This window comes from Anser cygnoides, chromosome 35, assembly GCF_040182565.1.
Source record: "Anser cygnoides isolate HZ-2024a breed goose chromosome 35, Taihu_goose_T2T_genome, whole genome shotgun sequence".
Taxonomy (NCBI): domain Eukaryota; kingdom Metazoa; phylum Chordata; class Aves; order Anseriformes; family Anatidae; genus Anser; species Anser cygnoides.
The window spans coordinates 855341-871416 of record NC_089907.1 but is presented as its reverse complement, the minus strand read 5'-3'; the positions used below and the strand labels follow the sequence as shown (position 1 = coordinate 871416).

Here is a 16076-nt window from a genome sequence, read left to right as displayed (position 1 = left end):
GAGATGACATTATGCACCTCCACATTGTCCCAATGCTCACTGTTTGATTCCTCCTTAGATGGGTGGAGATGAATGAGCCTAGAGAGTGGCTTTCCTTGGGGGTCTGGAGAGGCACCTGCTGGGGACAAGCCCCTCGTGCTGGGTGAAAGCCATGGGCTGAGCACCAAGCTGCGATGGGATGGTGGTGCCAGCCCTGCAGAGCTCCCCAGACACTTGTCCTCATTGCCCCACGGGCAGAGCTCTTCCCAGAGGGTTATTTCAACCAGGAAGTGGGCAAAGGTTGGGGACGTTGGGTGTAGCCTTGTGCTTTCTGCAGCTCTGCTGGGTGCTGTGAGGGACCTCTCTATCTCTGTGGGGCTCCCTTGGTAAAGAAGCCCTGGGGGGCTGCCTGCCCCCTGGTGGACCTCTCTCTCAGATGGGGCTCCCCTGGGACTGCGGCCGCTCCAACCGCACCGGCCATGCCAAGGGCCTGCTGACTTCCCTCGTCACTTTCCTCCTCCTCCGGCTGGGCTCAGGTAGGATCCTGTGGGGCTGCTGGGGGCGCTCCCCCCAGGGCCTGGCAGACGTGGTGCTGTGGGGCAGGGGAGCGGCCGTGGGGCAGGGGGACCTGAGCCCTCAGCTCAGCCCCCAATGGGTTTCACTTTCCCTTTGGTTCTTTCACGCAATATGGGCGCTGCCTCGGCTGCCCTTTCTGGCTCTTCTTCACCTGCCCAAATGCTGCAGAGAGGGCTCCCACTCCCAGCACACCTCCTTCTCCTGCACATCCTCCCTCTTCCTCTCCTGTTTCCCTGGTGGTTTCCCATGGGACACAGGGGACACAGCACGTACGAACTCACGCACAGCTCGCCCTTTGTCACTCACTGCCCCTAAATTTGCAATGGCAAAATCTCACCTCCTCTCTGTGCCCTTCTCCATTGCCCAGCCCAGCTCAGAGTGGTGGGACCAGGCCAGCCTCTCACTGCCGCCGTGGGGCAGGATGTCGTGCTGCCCTGCCACTTGTCCCCTCAACGGGATGCTCGCACCTTGGAGGTCAGGTGGATTCGGCACAGCTTATCTGAGACAGTGCACCACTACCGCAATGGAGAGGACCTGTACGGGGAGCAGATGGAGGCATATGCTGGGAGGACAGAGTTGGCCAGAGATGGTCTCTCTGCTGGAAACCTGGACTTGCGAATCACGGGGCTGAGACCCTCAGATGATGGCCTGTACGTCTGCACTGTGGAAGATGCTTATAATGAAGCCATTGTGGAGCTGGAGGTGTCAGGTTAGTGGCTGGGGTGATGCTTCCAGGGCAGAGTTTACGTGTCCTTTTAATGTTTCAGCTCTTTCACAGCATGGAGCATGCCCAATGATGTGGAGGTAATATTTGGGGAGAGAGCTCCATGGATATTTTTGTCATTTTTCCCTGGTGTCCTTGAAGACAATAATCATAATATTGTGAGGGTACTGGGTACAGGCTGCTGAGCAGCACCTTCACCTGTGTCAGCAATGGGACCAAACACCACAGGGAGAATCACAGAGTCCTCTGAGCAGCCGGACGTCTGCTTTTCTTTTGCTTTCTGTGCTGGGGAAGACCTGAGACATTGTCTGGAAGCCCCGGGGCTTCTTGAACCAGAACAGCTTGGTGCCGAGACGCTGCCTGGAGGTGCTGAAGCTCAGCACCTGGGTTTTCAGGGTGATTTGGGGCCACTGGCATTGCGCAGCCCTGCTCTCTGGTTCTGGCACAAGCCGGGGTGGTTTGCGGTGAGGGTGGGTGCATGGAGCGCCCGGACCCTGAGCCCCTGAGGCCATGGCTGGGCTGGGCTGTGTCTGGCATGGGAGCAGATGGGGTCTTTGCCTTGGAACTGAATCCCTCCCCAAGTCAAGACCCAGCCGCGGGCTCTTTCCCCAGCCACAGGTGCTGACCCCCACCTCTCCCTGGGGGGCTACGAGGCCGGAGGCGTCCGGGTGCTGTGTCGATCGGCCGGCTGGTACCCACTGCCGCAGCTGCTGTGGAGGGATGCTCGCAGGCAGCATCTGCCCTCGGTCTCCCAGACATATTCCCAGGACCAGGAGGGGCTCTTTGAAATCGAAGGTGCCATCATCGTGACCGGGAGCGTGGAGGGGCCCTTGTCCTGCGTGGTCAGGAGCAGCCGCCTCCAGCAGGAGCGGGAATCATCCCTGCACATCGCAGGTACAAATAGCACAGCCAGGGTGAGGTGTTCCTGGCCCCTACACTTGTCCTGAGCTGGGAGAAGTCTGGGTCTTGCTTTTCCACCCACGGGCACATAAATGAAGCCCTTTTCCTTGTGCCTTTTCTCAGCTCCCTTCTTCCACAACGCCCAGCCCTGGATGGTGGCTCTGGCTCTGGTCCTCGTGCTTTTGGCTGTGTCCATTGGCCTCGGTGTTTATCTCTTTCGAAAGAAAGGTAAGCTGGCAGGGCAGGGATGGAGCGGAGGGAGGTGTTCTGCAGGGACCTACGTGGGTCTGGAGCGGGGCTGAGCCCTGGCCCAGGGAGGTGCATAGGAGGAGGAAGGGAATGTTCTCCTGGGGATCCCAAAGGCCTTAGGATCCTCTTGGGCCTCTGTCTTGGGCAACGAAGGCAGGGGAGAAGGCAAGGGGCCTTGGGTGGGAGGCCAGGGAGCATGGGTGCAGCGTGGGGCTGGTGGGAAGGCCCAGACCCCCTGCAGATGTTCCCACCGAGCAACCAAGCTGCTCTGCTGACCTCCTGTTCCTCCGCCTTTGCTTTTCAGCGGCACAGAGCCGAGAGCTGGGTGAGTCCTTGCAGTCCCTGCCCCTAGCCCCCTGGGGAAGTGGTGTCCCTGCGGGAGGGACTGGGCTGGGTGGGCTGTGGGGGCTGGTGTGCTGGTGGCTCGGGGGTGCTGGAGGAGCAGCTGGAGCCTGACGGGGGAGTGGGGAGTGCTGGGGCTGGGGCTGCCCTGGCCACGGGACACGGCCGGGATGGCTGAAAGGAACGGGGATCAAGGTGGGGACGGGGAGCGAGCTGCGGGGCTGCCCCGCTCTGCACTGACGCTTCCGGGACAGGGATGTCCTCCACCCGTCCCCATTCACTTCCACTTGTGTTTTGGTGGCACGGTGCAGAGAGCTGCACAAGTGTCTGTTCTTAATGCTACAAGTCTTGCAAAATGCTGGGCCTCGGTCCTTGTTTGTCTGGTCGCTACAAGTCTGGCAGCAAGGAGGTATGGGCGCATGCATGAGAGCAAAAAAATTTGGGGTCTAGCCATGGAAGCAGCAATGGGGTGAAAGTCTCTCCACTCTGACCATTCATTCCTTTTGCTTTTTATAGCAGCAAAAAAGGATGCAAAGCTGGGTAAGTCTCCTTCCACATAGAGAAGGCATTTGGTGTCTTCCCATAGGCATACTCTCCCCTCTGACCATACATTGCTTTTCTCTTTCTTTTTCTTTCCCAGTGAAACAAGCTGCAGAGATAGGTGAGTGGCCATCCCTGACCTGAAAGAATTTCCTTCATAGACAATGGATGAGAAGTTTTCCCCTCTGATCATGCATTCCTTATGCTTTTCTTTTCAAGAGGAAAAAGATGCAAGACTGGGTGAGTCTCTCTTCCCCCCCACAACTGAAGGAATTTGGGGTCTTTGGTTTGTAGCAGCCATTGGTGAGAAGCTGACTCCTCTCATTGATGCATTCCTTTTCTCTTTTATTTGTAGCCGAACAAGCTGCAGAGCTGGGTAAGTCTCACTCTCCAAAAGGAAAAAAGATAATGATAAGAAAAAAAAAGCGTCATAGTGAGAGGTATGGGATAAGAAACTGTGCCCTCTGATCATGTTTTTTTTTCTGTTTCATTTGTAGAGAAACAAGCTGCAGAGCTGGGTGAGTGTCCCAACGCTTGGGCCCCAGGGAATGCCAAGGTGATGTGCAGGGGAGGGTGGGCAGCTGGGACAGAGCAGCCCAGGGCTGGACCCTCACCCTGCCCACACCCACTGGGCACCAGCCGTGGGCTGTGACCAGCTCTCCCCTCTCATTCCAGCAGGGAGAAGGATTCTGATGTCTCATGATAGAGGTAGGTGTGCTTTGGGTTACCCTCTGCGGTGCTTCTCCTGCCCTTGCTGGGGCATGTTCAGGAGCCAAGAGGTGCCCCATCTCCTGCCCCGTGGGGCAGCTCCTGGCCCCGAGCTGGGGAAAGCCTGCCCAGGGCTGAGCTCTGCCCCTGATGGCCTGGCTCCTTCTGTCCCTGCAGTGAAGGTGACCCTGGATCCGGACACGGCTCATCCCATGCTTTTCCTGTCTCAGGACAACAGCAGAGTGAGATGGGGAAGGGAATGGCAGCAGGTGCCTAACACACCGGAGAGATTTCACGCTTGGACCTGCGTGCTGGGCCGTGAGGAGTTCAGAGAGGGGAGGCATTGCTGGGTGGTGGAGGTGGAGGGGGAGAGGGTAAAGTTTTCTTTGTGGGCTGTGGGGGTGGCCAGGGCATCTGTGAAGAGGAAGGGGGATATCGACAGGAGCCCTGAAGGAGGGATCTGGGCTGTGGAGTACGATAAGGGAAAGCTCTGGTCTCTCACATCACCTCCAACCCCCTTGTCCCTGTCCTCTGCCCCCACAAGGATCTGGGTCTGTCTGGACTGTACCCAGCAGCAGGTGTCTTTTATCAATGCTGACAATGGGGTCGAGATCTTCACTTTCACAGCAGCCTCCTTCAATGGGGAGAGCATCCGCCCCTGGTTCCTGTTGTGGTCACAGGGAATTCAGCTGTGCCTGAGGGACAGCACCCCCCAGACCCTGTCCCCAGCCCTGGGGGGCTCCTGCCCTTCTCCACCCACTCCTGCATCACCTCGCCTTGGTCCTGCAGGAGCAGCACAGGAATGAGGGGCAATGGGGCCAGGGGCTGACCCATGTTCCTCCCTGCTGCTGGAGGAGGGCTGGGATACTGCAAGCAGGGGCCAGGCCCCTTGCAGACCCCGGGCTCTGCCCTGTACAGGGCTCCTGTGCTGGGGCACAAGCCTTGCTGGCACCCACGGGTCTCACCCTGCCTCTGAGCCCCAGCGGGCAGCACAGGGGCTGCAGCAGCTCTCCACGCTCCTCTCCCTTCTGCTTGCACTGCTTGCAGACCCCCAGTGCAAGGGATGTGGTCACCGTGTGCTGCCGGCCATTGCAGGCCACCTTTGCCTCCTAGTTTGGGGTTGATCTTTGCTCTGTGCCTGGTGCTGAGCATGAGCAGCCTGTGGGGGCTCTTTGTTCCCTCCTCTGGAGCACATCAAGACACAGCAGCAGCAGGACTGCGGCAAATAAAGTTTTGCATGCGAAGATGGAGTCTGGCAGTGGCATTTCCTGGGTGCTTCTGTCCTCAGGCTTTGCTGCCTGGGAAGGTGTCTTGCAGCAGACCGTCTCCTCAGTGCCTGAGCCTCCCCTGTGGCAGCTCCATGCCGTTCCCTCAGGCCCTGTCGCTGGCCCCAGAGAGCACAGACCGGCGCCTGCCCCTCCGCTCCCCTCATCAGGAAGCTGTGGGCCACCGCGAGGCCTCCCCTGCGTCTCCTCTGCTCTGGGCTCAACAAGCCAAGCGCATTCAGCCGCTCCTCACACCCCTTGCCCTGCAGAGCCTTCTCCATCCTTGTGGCCCACCCTTGGAGGCTCTCGCACAGTTTCATGCCCTTCGTCTGCTGTGCTGCCCACAGCTGCACGCAGTGCTCGAGGCGAGGCCGCAGCAGGCCGAGCAGAGCGGGACCATCCCTTCCCTCGGCCGGCCAGCAGTGCCGTGCCTGAGGCACCCCAGGGCATGCTTGGCCCTTTGGGGTCCCATGCCATGTCCCCCACGCACCCTCTCCACTTGGTGGGACACCATAGGAACCCCATGAGCCTCTGCCATGTCCCCAGAATGCTGCAGAGACGCCAGCAGGGCTTGTGGAGCATCTTTATTCTCAGCACCGCGGCATCGGGTCTGAGATGGGGCCATCCAGGAGCCACCGGTGCCAGGAGGTGTGTGTCTGGTGGTCCTCAGATGCTGCCTGGGGAAGGGGGACACACACAGGGCGAGAGATGGGGTGATTCGGCTCTCGCCAATGGGGACGGGGATGGGGACTCCGTTACCTGCAGGGTAGTTGTCTCCAGGGAGGGGAGTGTAACCTGCAGGGGGGAGAAGAGGAGTGAGCAGAGTCCTCATCGCCCTTGACCACGTCCCCGGCTCTCCCCGGCCACTCACCGGGGATGGGAGGCCTGGCCCTGAAGCGGTAGACGCCGGCGAGAAATAAGCCAAGTCCCACCACCATCAGCACGGTGGCCACCGCCACCATTATCGTCACCTCCGGCAGCAGTCCGGGACCTGCGGGGACACGGCCGGGTGAGTGGCGGAGAGTGGGCAAGACCGCCAGCCTCCGGGTGCGGTCCTGCGCCTCTCCACTCACTCCAGTCCTCCAGGAGAGGCTCCTGCAGGCTGACGTGCTGCACCGAGCACGTGTAGGTGTCGCCTGTCACCGGGGCCACCATCAGGGACACCTGCGTCTGGTAGGTCCAGTCGCCGTTGGGGATGGCGGAGATGGGGTTGCAGCCGTCGGGCTCCAGGATGTCCCCGTTGCGCAGCCAGATGACGGTCACCTCGGGGGGGTAGAAGCCCCAGATGTGGCAGGTGAGGCGGACGGGCACACGGGCGTTCCCCGTCTCCGCGGGGATGATGCGGACTTGGGGCTGCGCTGGAGCAGGGACGGGGATGGGGTCAGTGGTGGGCGAGCCCCTTTTCCCTGCCCCGTGCAACGTCCTCACGCAATGTTCCGTGCAACGCTCCCCTGCAACGCCCTGTGCAAAGCTCCACGCAACTTCCCCATGCCGCTTCCCCATGCAACGCCCTGTGCAAGCTCTAGGCATTGTCCCACGCGATGTCACGTGCGACATCCCCATGGGATGCCCACGAGATGCCCTGTGCAACGCCCCTGTGCCACACCCTGCAAGAGGCATTGCTCCGTGCAACATCCCCATGCAAAGTGCAATGCAGTGCGCTGTGCAGTGCTCCGTGCAACATCCCCCTGCAACGTCCTCATGCAGTGTGCTCTGCAGCACCCCCATGCAATGCCTGGTGCAACATCTCCTTGCAACATGCCCTACAACACCCCTGTGCAACAATCCCATACAACATACTCTGCAAAACCCCTGTGCAATGCCCCCACGCAATGCCACCATGCAACAACTCCATGCAACATGCTCTGCAATACGTCCATGCAATGCCCTTTGCAACACTCCTCTGCTATCCTCCATGCAACGCCCCCATGCAATATGCTCTGCAACAGCCCCATGCAATGCCCCCATGCAACATGCTCTGCAACACTCCCACACAACACCCCAGGCAATATTCTCCTGCAGCGCTTCCACACCACGGCCCCACGCCAAGCCCCCCCGGGGGCTCACTGCGCCGCAGCGCCGTCCAGTCCCAGTAGCGCAGGGCCAGGTCTCTGCAGGCCTGGCGCCGGGCCTCGACGCGCTGCACCCAGGTGCTGTCGTTGTTGAGGTGGGCGGCGAGGTGGGTGGCCTGCAGCCGCAGCAGCCCCCAGTCGCAGGCGACGAAGCGCTGAGTGTCGGAGTCGTAGCACACCAGCTGGTTCTTGTTGAAGGCCAGGGTGAAGTCGAAGCCCATCACGGAGCCGTTGGCCGCCAGCGGGCAGGAGCTGGCCATGTGCATCAGGAACGCGCCTGCGGGTAGGGGGGAAGGAATGTCATCTCTGTGCCTCCATCCACCTCCATGCAGAGCAGAGACCCCCAAATCCCCAGGGTCCCATAGAGCAGAGCCCCTCCAATGCTCCCCTATGGGGTCTCATAGAGCAGAGCCCCCCAAACCATCCCCAGGGTCCCATAGAGCTGAGTATCCCCAAAGCATCCCCAAAGTCCCATAGAGCAGAGCCCCTCCAATGCCCCCCACAGGATCCCATACAGCAGAGCCCTCTCCAAACCATCCCCAGGGTCCCACAGTGCAGAGCCCCCCCCAAACCTCCCCCATGGTCCCCAAGGGCAAAGCCCCTCACATACAACCCCACAGTCCCATACAGCAGACCAGCCCCCAACACGCCCCCCCCCGAGTCCCACAGTGCAGAACCCCCCCAAACTATCCCTAGGGTCCCATGATACTGAGCCCCCCCAAACCTCCCCAAGGCCCCATAAAGCAAAGCCCCCACCCAAACTCCCCCCAGGGCCCCATAGAGCAGAGCCCCCACAAACTACCCCACAGTCTCATGATGCTGAGCCCCACAAGACTGTCCTCGGGGGTCCCATAGAGCAGAGCCCCCCAAAACTTATCCCTAGGGCCCCATGATGCTGAGCCCCCCCCCAATTTCCCCACGGCCCCATAGAGCAGAGCCTCCCACAAACTCCCCCCAGGGCCCCATAGAGCAGAGCCCCCCAAACTACCCTCATGGTCCCACGATGCTGAGCCCCCCAAGACTGTCCCCGGGGGTCTCATAGAGCAGAGCCCCCCAGAATTTATCCCTAGGGTCCCATGATGCTGAGCCCCCCCAGACATCCCCACGGCCCCATAGAGCAAAGCCCCCCCCAACTCTCCACAGGGTCCTATAGAGCAGAGACCCCCCAAACTCCCCCTAGGGCACCATGAGTTTGAGCCCCCCCTAGATATCCCCATGGCCCCATAGAGCAAAGCCCCCCCCCAACTCTCCACAGGGTCCTATAGAGCAGAGCCCCCCCAAACTCCCCCCAGAGCCCCACAGAGCAGAGCCCCCCCAAACTCTCCGCAGAGCCCCACAGAGCAGAGCCCCCCCAAACTACCCCCAGGGTCCTATAGAGCAGAGCCCCCCCAAACTCCCCCCAGAGCCCCACAGAGCAGAGCCCCCCCAAACTCCCCCCAGGGTCCCACGATGCTGAGCCCCCCCCAGCCCGTCCCCGGGGGTCCCATAGAGCAGAGCCCCCCCAAAACCATCCCGGGGGGGTCCCCAAGGGCCGCCCCCCCCCACCCATCCCGGGGTGCCCCCCCCCCGCCCCCCCCCGTCCCCACCTGCCCCCCGCGCTCCCAGGGCCAGGCCGAGCAGCAGCAGCATCGCGGGGGCGTCCGGCCGCGCTCTGCCCCCCCCCCCCCAACTTCCACGCACCCCCCCCCCTCCTCCGGTCCCGCAACCCCACGCCGGGTGTCCTGGGGGGGGGGGGGGGGGGAGCCCCCGGGCAACCAATGAGAGCCGCGAGCCGCGCCTACGTCACCGGTTGCCGGAGCAGAACGGCTCGGAGCCGCCGTCGGGCGGGACATAGCGCGGTGGCCGCGCGGCCCCACGCCGCTGTCACCGTCCCGCGTGGGCGAGCCCTCGTGGGCTCACGGCTACCTGCACCCCCGGGGGACCGCCCCCCCGCCCCGGCCTCTGCTTCGCCCCCCTGCCGGGAACTTTGCGCGTCCAAACTGGGAGCACTGGGAGCTCCCCGCCGAGCGAGGGTCGCAAACGCCGTCGGGGTCCCCACTTGGTTTATTTGGGGGGGGTCGAGCCCCCGGCCCCTCGCACCCCCAAAATTGGGTGTCCCCAGGCTTGGTCCGTGGAGGGGGGGGGGGCGATCCCACAAGACCCCAAATTGGAGAGGGAGGGAGGCAGCGGGGGGCGGGGGGGGCTCCAACTCAGAGCTTGGTCACAGCCTGGCCCCACTCGGCCAGGTGGGGACCCGGGTGGGGACCAGGACCAGGAGGACAGGGACCAGGACCAGGATGAGGACCAGGACCAGGATGAGGAGCAGGACCAGGATGAGGAGCAGGACCAGGACCGAGCGGACCTAAGAAGATGAATGAAGAAGGATGCCCTGAGCCAGCGTGTCCCCAACCCCGTGTCCCACCCCCTCTGCCCCATCCCTCACCCTGTGCCCGAGGCTGGCGGCAGTAGACGAAGATGCCGGCGGCCAGGACCACCAGCCCCACAGTCATAATCGTGGCTGCCACCGCCACCATCACCGTCATCTCCCGGGACAAACCAGGACCTGCGGCGGGGGACAAGAGCGGGCGCGCTGAGCCGCTGGGGACCCTGGGCTCACTCCTCACGTCCCCATCCCCGGGGCTCACTCCAATTCTCCCGGAGGGGCTTCTCCAGGCTGGCGTGCTGCACCAAGCACGTGTAGGTGTCCCCAGTCGTGGCGGTGGCCGTCAGGGCCACCTGCGTCTGGTAGGTCCAGTCGCCGGCTGGCAGGAGCTTGGCGGCGTCCCCCGAGGCCACGACGTCGCCGTTGCGCAGCCACTGGATGGTCACGTTGGGTGGGTAGAAGCCCCACACGTGGCAGGTGAGGAGGACGGCATCAGGGACATTGGTGAGGGGCGTGGGGACGACGCGGACCTGGGGCGGTGCTGGAGCAGGGAGGGGACAGTCAGGGATGGGGATGGCCCCCTTCCCACCCCACGCAGTAGCCGGTGCAATGGTCCCTGTGACACCCCCTATGCAATCCCCCGGTCAATTCCCTGTGCAATGTCCCCATGCAGTGTCCCCCGCGTGTCCCCATGCAGCACGTATCTATGCCTTACCCCATGCAACGTCCCCTCGCAGTGTCCACTGCACGTCCCCATGCAACGTGCCTCTGGAATTTCCCTGCGCAATGCCTTGGGCACGCTCCCTACAATCCCCCGTGCAACTTCCCAGTGCAATATCCCATCCGATCCCCCATGCAATGTCCCCATGCGATGTCCCGTACCACGCCCAGTGCAATGTCCCCGTGCAACATCCCCGTGTGTCTCCCGCTCAACTTCCCTGTGCGGCATCCCGTACAACGCCCTGCGCAGCGTGCCCATGCAATCTGCTTGTGCAATCTCCCAGTCAATCCCATGTTCAACGTCCCTCGTGCAATGTCCTCTACAATGTCCCCTAAGACGTCCCCATACAACACCCCTGTGAAGTCTCCCGATGTCCCCATGCAATGTCCCCGAGCAATTTCCCCAAGCAGTGTCGCTGTGCAATGTCCCCTACAATGCCCCGTGCAACATCCCTGTGCAATGTCCCCGTGCAACACCCCTGTGAAATCTCCCACTCAGTGTCCCCGTGCAACTTCCCCACACAATGTCCCTGTGCAATGCCCCGTGCAACGTCTCCGTGCAATTTCCCCGTGCAACTTGCTTGTACAGCGTCCCGCACAATGCCCCGTGCAGCGTCCCCGTGCAATCACCTCAATTCCCTGTACGACAACCCCGTGCTGCACCCCACACAACATCGCCCCGCGTCGCCCCGCGCAACGCCACCGCGCAACACCCCGCCCCGCATCACCCCGTGCAACGTCCCCGTGCAACGTCCCCGTGCAACGTCCCCGTGCAACGCGCCCCGGGGCTCACTCCGCCGCAGCGCCGTCTGAGCCCAGTAGTGGGGGGCCAGGTCGCGGCAGGCCTGGCGCCGGGCCTCGACGCGCTGCACCAAGGTGCTGTTGTTGAAGAGGATGGCCAAGACAGTGGCGACGCCGTGCAGCAGCCCCCCGTGGCACGGGTAGAATAAGCGAACGTTGGGCTCGTAGCACACCAGCTGGTTCTTGTTGAAGGCCAGGGTGAAGTTGAAGCCCTGCTCGGAGCCGTTGGCCGCCAGCGCGCAGGAGCTGGCCATGTGCATCACGAAAGCACCTGCCCCAGGAACGGACACCGGGGTGGGCACGGCCCCAGGGGGGTCTGCAGCCTCCTCCCCGCCCTTGCACCCCGCGTCCTACCTGCGCCCCGGCAGCTCAGCACCAGCCCCAGCACCCCCAGCGCCCACATCCCTGGCGGCGGCATCGGGGTTCTGAGCCTTCATCCCACCCCGCACCACCCGGTGCACACCCTTCTCCTCCTTCTTCTCCTTCTCTTCCTCCTCCTCCTCCCTGTTTTCTTCTTTCCCGGGATCCAACGTCATCGCCATGGGCGGTGCAAGGACAATGGACTGTGCCCAGGGTTGGGCCAGCACCCTTGGGTGCGGGGGGGGGGGGGGGGGGGGGGGAACGACACAGGTGGCACCACCCTGAGGGCATGGAACCGCACGGCGCAACCCCGCTACGAGCCAGCGGAGAAGCCACCCTCCAGCGCCGCCAGGACAGATGACACCACGAGGCTGCAAACGAACGGGTTTAATTGCAACGTGTCGCCGGCTCCGTCCCCACGCTGCGCTCTCAACCTGCAACGGGGGGGGGTGGCGGGATATAAATGAGCAGGGGGGGATGTGTCCCCTCGGTCACTGTCTCCCCCCCCCCCCACCCCGTCTGTCCCCACGTACCGCGGCGGTGTCGGTAGGTGGCCGCCAGCAGCGCCAGCCCCACCAGCGCCAGCAGGATGCCCAGCGCCATGGCGGCGCCGCACAGCGCCGTGGCCAGCACGTCGGAGGGGACGGGGTCCTGCGGCACTGCGGGGACACACCGGGAGCCGTCAGAGGTTGGCCCCGCAGGTGGGACCCCCCCCCCCCCCCCCGAAAAGGCGGCCCCCACTCACCCCAGTAGGTGAGCACAGAGGTGTTGTCCCGCTCGCGGGTGACAATGCAGGAGTAGACGTCCCCGGCGCGGGGCGTCACCTCCAGGTAGGAGAACCGCACGAAGCCCAGCTCCTCGACGGGGGTGTAGGTGGTGTTGGTGACGCCTTCGGTGACGGGGACGCCGTCCCGCTGCCAGCCGATGGTGACGGCGGGCGGGAAGATGTTACCCACCATGCAGACCAGCGTGTTGGGCCGGCCGAGCTCCAGCGGCCGCTTCAGGAAGACGTTGGCCACCGGGATGCCTGCGGCAGGGGGGTGGCAACGGCAGGGATGGCACCGGCAGGGGTGGCACCGGCAAGGGTGGCAGCAGGGGACAGGGGACACCTACCCTTGGCTTCAGCCATCGGCATATACTGAGTAACGTAGAAGGTGAGTGATTGGAGCAGCTCCTGGCACAGCGTGGTGTCGTGGACGAGCTCCGACGGCGGCTCGGTGGCCTCGGGCCACGCAGGGAAGTCGGGCAGGCGCGGCTGCCAGCGCGACGAGGGGGCGTCGAACCAGAAGAGCTGCTCGTCGTCGAAGGTCAGCGCCAGCCCCAGCGAGGGCACGTCCGGCTGGCAGAAAAGCACCTCGGCCAGGCTGTGCACCGGCGGCTCTGCGGTGCGGGTGCAGGGTCAGCGGCACGCGTGCGGCATGCACACGCGTTGTGTTGCATGCGTGCACTCGCGCTGTGTTGCATGCGTGCACATGCGCTGTGTTGCATGCATGCACCGCATGCACCCATGTATGCAGTCTGCATGCACGCCGTGCTGTACATTTGCACACACCGTGCGTGCGCGCGCGCCGTGCACTGCGTGGGCATCCACTTTGCACATGCACACACTATGCAAAGGGTCACGGTCCGCCTGCGTGCTCCTTGCAAGTGCACGCTGCGTCGGCACGCGCTCAGACGTCGCGCGAGCACAGACACCCTGCGCACATGCATCCGCCCGCTTGTCCACACGCGCTGCACGGTGACGCCGCACGTGCCGTGCAGGGATACACACGCAGAGTGTGCACGCACTCACACGCTCTGCTTGGATGCGCCCATGCTGTGCGTGGGCACGCCGCATGCACGCACTGCCCTTGCACACATGCCATGTTCACACCCACTGTGCACACACTCTGCATACACCTACCATGCATGAAAACGTGCTGTGCAGTGACACACACACTGCTGCTACTTGTGCAAGGGGCCACCCTGCGGCCCTGTGCATAACCCCCCTTGCACCCTACCCACAGCACTTTGCCCTGCTATGCGTACACTCCTGCTCACACTCGTCTGTGCACGAATGCACAGACAAACCCATGCATGGCTCTGTGCAGTAGCACAGAGCCCCCTGCACTAGCATACAGCCCGTCCTGCTCACACCCCATGCGTTAATGCACAAACAGCTCCCTGCAAAGTCCCTTGCACTAATGCACAGCCACCTCTTGCACACTGCACACGGCCCCTTACAGTAGCGTGCAGTCACCCCTTGCACGCTGCACATAGCCCCTTGCGCTAGTGCATGGCCACCCCTTGCATGCCACGCACAGCCCCTTGCACTACTGCATAGCCATCCTTTGCACTACTGCATAGCCACCCCTTGCATGCTGCACAGCCACCCCTTGCACTACTGCATAGAACCCCTTGCACTACTGCATAGAACCCCTTGCACTACTGCATGCAGCAATTTCCACTACTGCACGGCCACCACTTGCACGCTGCATAGAACCCCTTGCACTACTGCATAGCCACCCTTTGCACACTGCACAGCCCCTTGCACTACTGCACACAGCCCCTTGCACACTGCACGGCCACCCCTTGCACGCTGCATAGAACCCCTTGCACTACTGCATAGCCACCCTTTGCACACTGCACGCAGCCCCTTGCACTACTGCACAGCCACCGCTTGTACGCTGCATAGAACCCCTTGCACTACTGCACAGCCATCCCTTGCATGCCTCGCACAGCCCCTTGCAGTACTGCACAGCCCCTTGCACTACTGCATGGCCACCCCTTGCACTACTGCACATAGCCCCTTGCACTACTTACTGCACAGCCACCCCTTGCACACTGCACAGCCCCTTACACAAGCACACAGTCCCTTGCACTATTTCACAGCCACCCCTTGCACACTGTACAGCCCCTTGCACTAGCACACAGCCCCCTGCACGCTGCACAGCCACCCCTTGCACTACTGCACGGCCACCCCTTGCACTACCACACAGCCCCTTGCACTACCACACAGCCCCTTGCACACTGCACAGCCACCCCTCGCACGAGCACACAGCCCCTTGCACTACTGCACTTACACCCCTCCACGCCCCCCCCAGCCCCTCGCACTCCCACTTGCACCCCCCCTCCTCCCACTCCCACCCGGGGCACGACCGCGCGACGCCCCCCTCCCCCCCCAACCCCCCCCCAGGGCCACGCACACCCCTTGCACGCCCCCCCGACCCCCGTCCCCAGCACGACCCCGTCCTACCGGGGGTGGCGGCGGCGGCCAGGGCCACCCCGAGCAGGGCGCCCAGCAGCGCCCCGCGCCCGCCCGCAGCCCCCATCCCGCCGCTGCCCCGCCGCTGCCCCGCCGCGCCCCGCCGCCGCCTCCGCCAATGGCCGCGCCCCGCGGCCCCCCCGCGTCACCGGTTGCTAGGGAGAAGACGCCCGCCGGGCGCCCCGGTGCCGTGACAGGCGCTGAAAGGGGGGGGGGGGGGGCACCCTCCGAACTCCCACCCGCGGCCGCCCCCACGGGCCCAGCGTGGGCGACGGGCTGGGCGGCTCGCCTTCGTTAACCTAATTAATTAACCGCCCTAATTAACCGAGCGGGGACCCCCACCCCGCCGGCTCCGCCCGGATGTTGCTGCTGCTGCTGCTGCTGCAAGGGGTTTTGGGGTAAAAACGCGGGGTTTTGGGGTCCGCCGCGGCCCTGGGGACGTGGTGGCGACGGTGCGGCGCCCCCCGCCCCCCCCAGCCCCGCAACCACGCGCGCGGTGCGCGCGCCCCCCCTGCCTGCGCTCCGCGCACTGCACCGCTTTGCAGCCACCGAGCTGCAGGCGCCGCAGCCGCCACGAGGCTCTGCACTGCCCCGAGGGCGTGCACGGCACTGCTGCAATGCCGGGCACCCCCCTGGGTGCACCCTCGCAACGCCGTGCACCCCCTAAGCGCACCCTCGCAATGCCACGCACCCCCACGGGTGCACCCTTGCAACGTCGGGCACGCTTTGCAATGCCGGGCATGCTTTGCAACGCCCCGCGTCTCCATTCGTACACCCTTGCAAGACCGTGCACCCCCCCACCGGTGCACCCTTGCAATGCCGGGCACCCTTTGCAGCACCGTGCTTTTCCATTCATGCACCCTCACCGTGCCATGCACCCCCACTGGGGCACCCTTGCAATATGGGGCACCCCCCTAAGCGCACCCTTGCAATGTCAGGCACCCCTTGCAAGTATGTGGAACTCCATACGTGCGCCCTTGCAACGCTGGGCACCCCTTGCAATGCTGCGCACCCCCGCAGGTGCACCCTTCATTAATTTAATGCCCCAAATAGGGGCACCCTTGCAATGCTATGGACCCCCATAAGTGCACCCTTGCAACACCAAGCAGTGCTTTGCACCCCTATAGCTCCACCCTTACAATAAGGGGCATCCCCCTAAGCGCACCCTTGCAACGCCATGCACCCCCGTAGGTGCACCCTTGCAACACCGAGCACCCCTTGCAATGCCTTGCAC

General features: G+C 63.6%; 5 protein-coding genes across 9 annotated transcripts; 2 read left to right on the top strand and 3 right to left on the bottom strand.

The window, feature by feature from the left end:
• Positions 1-17: 17 nt before the first annotated feature.
• Positions 18-3877, top strand: LOC125181534 (butyrophilin subfamily 3 member A2-like). 3 transcript variants are annotated; one of them, XM_066986816.1, is made up of 9 exons: positions 18-515; positions 923-1264; positions 1892-2173; positions 2303-2407; positions 2733-2753; positions 3287-3310; positions 3411-3431; positions 3530-3550; positions 3666-3877. In XM_066986816.1, exons 1-9 carry the CDS (start codon positions 416-418, stop codon positions 3776-3778), a joined length of 1029 nt encoding a protein of 342 aa, XP_066842917.1. In that variant the 5' UTR covers positions 18-415; the 3' UTR covers positions 3779-3877. The 3 variants fall into 3 exon arrangements, 2 of the variants coding, with proteins under 2 accessions (XP_066842917.1, XP_066842918.1); XR_010827184.1 differs by having other exon boundaries at positions 22-515; positions 3411-3550; positions 3666-3686; positions 3808-3847; XM_066986817.1 differs by lacking the exon at positions 2733-2753.
• Positions 3878-3891: 14 nt separating this feature from the next.
• LOC125181838 (butyrophilin subfamily 1 member A1-like) lies at positions 3892-5256 on the top strand. Its single transcript, XM_066986855.1, has 2 exons — positions 3892-4018; positions 4196-5256. The coding sequence occupies exons 1-2, from the start codon at positions 4003-4005 to the stop codon at positions 4822-4824; spliced, it is 645 nt and encodes a 214-aa protein (XP_066842956.1). The 5' UTR covers positions 3892-4002; the 3' UTR covers positions 4825-5256.
• Positions 5257-5848: 592 nt separating this feature from the next.
• LOC136788377 (HLA class II histocompatibility antigen, DM beta chain-like) lies at positions 5849-9090 on the bottom strand. Its single transcript, XM_066986844.1, has 6 exons — positions 8942-9090; positions 7351-7632; positions 6357-6641; positions 6155-6274; positions 6043-6078; positions 5849-5960 (listed from the first exon to the last, which is right to left on the bottom strand). The coding sequence occupies exons 1-6, from the start codon at positions 8982-8984 to the stop codon at positions 5950-5952; spliced, it is 777 nt and encodes a 258-aa protein (XP_066842945.1). The 5' UTR covers positions 8985-9090; the 3' UTR covers positions 5849-5949.
• A 290-nt stretch (positions 9091-9380) lies between these two features.
• LOC106049921 (HLA class II histocompatibility antigen, DM beta chain-like) lies at positions 9381-11842 on the bottom strand. 2 transcript variants are annotated; one of them, XM_048056899.2, is made up of 5 exons: positions 11593-11842; positions 11231-11509; positions 9980-10258; positions 9778-9897; positions 9381-9696 (listed from the first exon to the last, which is right to left on the bottom strand). In XM_048056899.2, exons 1-5 carry the CDS (start codon positions 11654-11656, stop codon positions 9545-9547), a joined length of 894 nt encoding a protein of 297 aa, XP_047912856.2. In that variant the 5' UTR covers positions 11657-11842; the 3' UTR covers positions 9381-9544. The 2 variants fall into 2 exon arrangements, with proteins under 2 accessions (XP_047912856.2, XP_066842919.1); XM_066986818.1 differs by having other exon boundaries at positions 9381-9897.
• Positions 11843-11970: 128 nt separating this feature from the next.
• On the bottom strand, positions 11971-14985 carry LOC136788381 (class II histocompatibility antigen, M alpha chain). 2 transcript variants are annotated; one of them, XM_066986853.1, is made up of 5 exons: positions 14834-14985; positions 12712-12978; positions 12344-12625; positions 12132-12257; positions 11971-12032 (listed from the first exon to the last, which is right to left on the bottom strand). In XM_066986853.1, the coding sequence occupies exons 1-5, from the start codon at positions 14907-14909 to the stop codon at positions 12028-12030; spliced, it is 756 nt and encodes a 251-aa protein (XP_066842954.1). In that variant the 5' UTR covers positions 14910-14985; the 3' UTR covers positions 11971-12027. The 2 variants fall into 2 exon arrangements, with proteins under 2 accessions (XP_066842954.1, XP_066842955.1); XM_066986854.1 differs by lacking the exon at positions 14834-14985 and adding an exon at positions 13502-13523.
• Between the last annotated feature and the right edge of the window lie 1091 nt (positions 14986-16076).

Excerpts from the sequence above, each read along its gene's own strand:
- LOC125181534 (XM_066986816.1), top strand. The coding sequence starts at position 416 with ATGGGGCTCCCCTGGGACTGCGGCCGCTCCAACCGCACCGGCCATGCC. Across the intron at positions 2,174-2,302 it reads ATCATCCCTGCACATCGCAG|CTCCCTTCTTCCACAACGCC; the intron begins GTACAAATAGCA and ends GCCTTTTCTCAG. Across the intron at positions 3,432-3,529 it reads GAAACAAGCTGCAGAGATAG|AGGAAAAAGATGCAAGACTG; the intron begins GTGAGTGGCCAT and ends TTTCTTTTCAAG.
- LOC136788377 (XM_066986844.1), bottom strand. The coding sequence starts at position 8,984 with ATGCTGCTGCTGCTCGGCCTGGCCCTGGGAGCGCGGGGGGCAG. Across the intron at positions 7,633-8,941 it reads CCTGGGAGCGCGGGGGGCAG|GCGCGTTCCTGATGCACATG; the intron begins GTGGGGACGGGG and ends CCCTACCCGCAG. Across the intron at positions 6,079-6,154 it reads GGCCAGGCCTCCCATCCCCG|GTTACACTCCCCTCCCTGGA; the intron begins GTGAGTGGCCGG and ends TCCCCCCTGCAG.
- LOC106049921 (XM_066986818.1), bottom strand. The coding sequence starts at position 11,656 with ATGCCGCCGCCAGGGATGTGGGCGCTGGGGGTGCTGGGGCTGGTGCTG. Across the intron at positions 10,259-11,230 it reads TCAGACGGCGCTGCGGCGGA|CACCGCCCCAGGTCCGCGTC; the intron begins GTGAGCCCCGGG and ends TCCCTGCTCCAG. Across the intron at positions 9,898-9,979 it reads GCCCCTCCGGGAGAATTGGA|GTCCTGGTTTGTCCCGGGAG; the intron begins GTGAGCCCCGGG and ends CCCCCGCCGCAG.
- LOC136788381 (XM_066986853.1), bottom strand. The coding sequence starts at position 14,909 with ATGGGGGCTGCGGGCGGGCGCGGGGCGCTGCTGGGCGCCCTGCTCGGG. Across the intron at positions 12,979-14,833 it reads GGCCGCCGCCGCCACCCCCG|AGCCGCCGGTGCACAGCCTG; the intron begins GTAGGACGGGGT and ends CCCGCACCGCAG. Across the intron at positions 12,258-12,343 it reads CTCTGTGCTCACCTACTGGG|TGCCGCAGGACCCCGTCCCC; the intron begins GTGAGTGGGGGC and ends GTGTCCCCGCAG.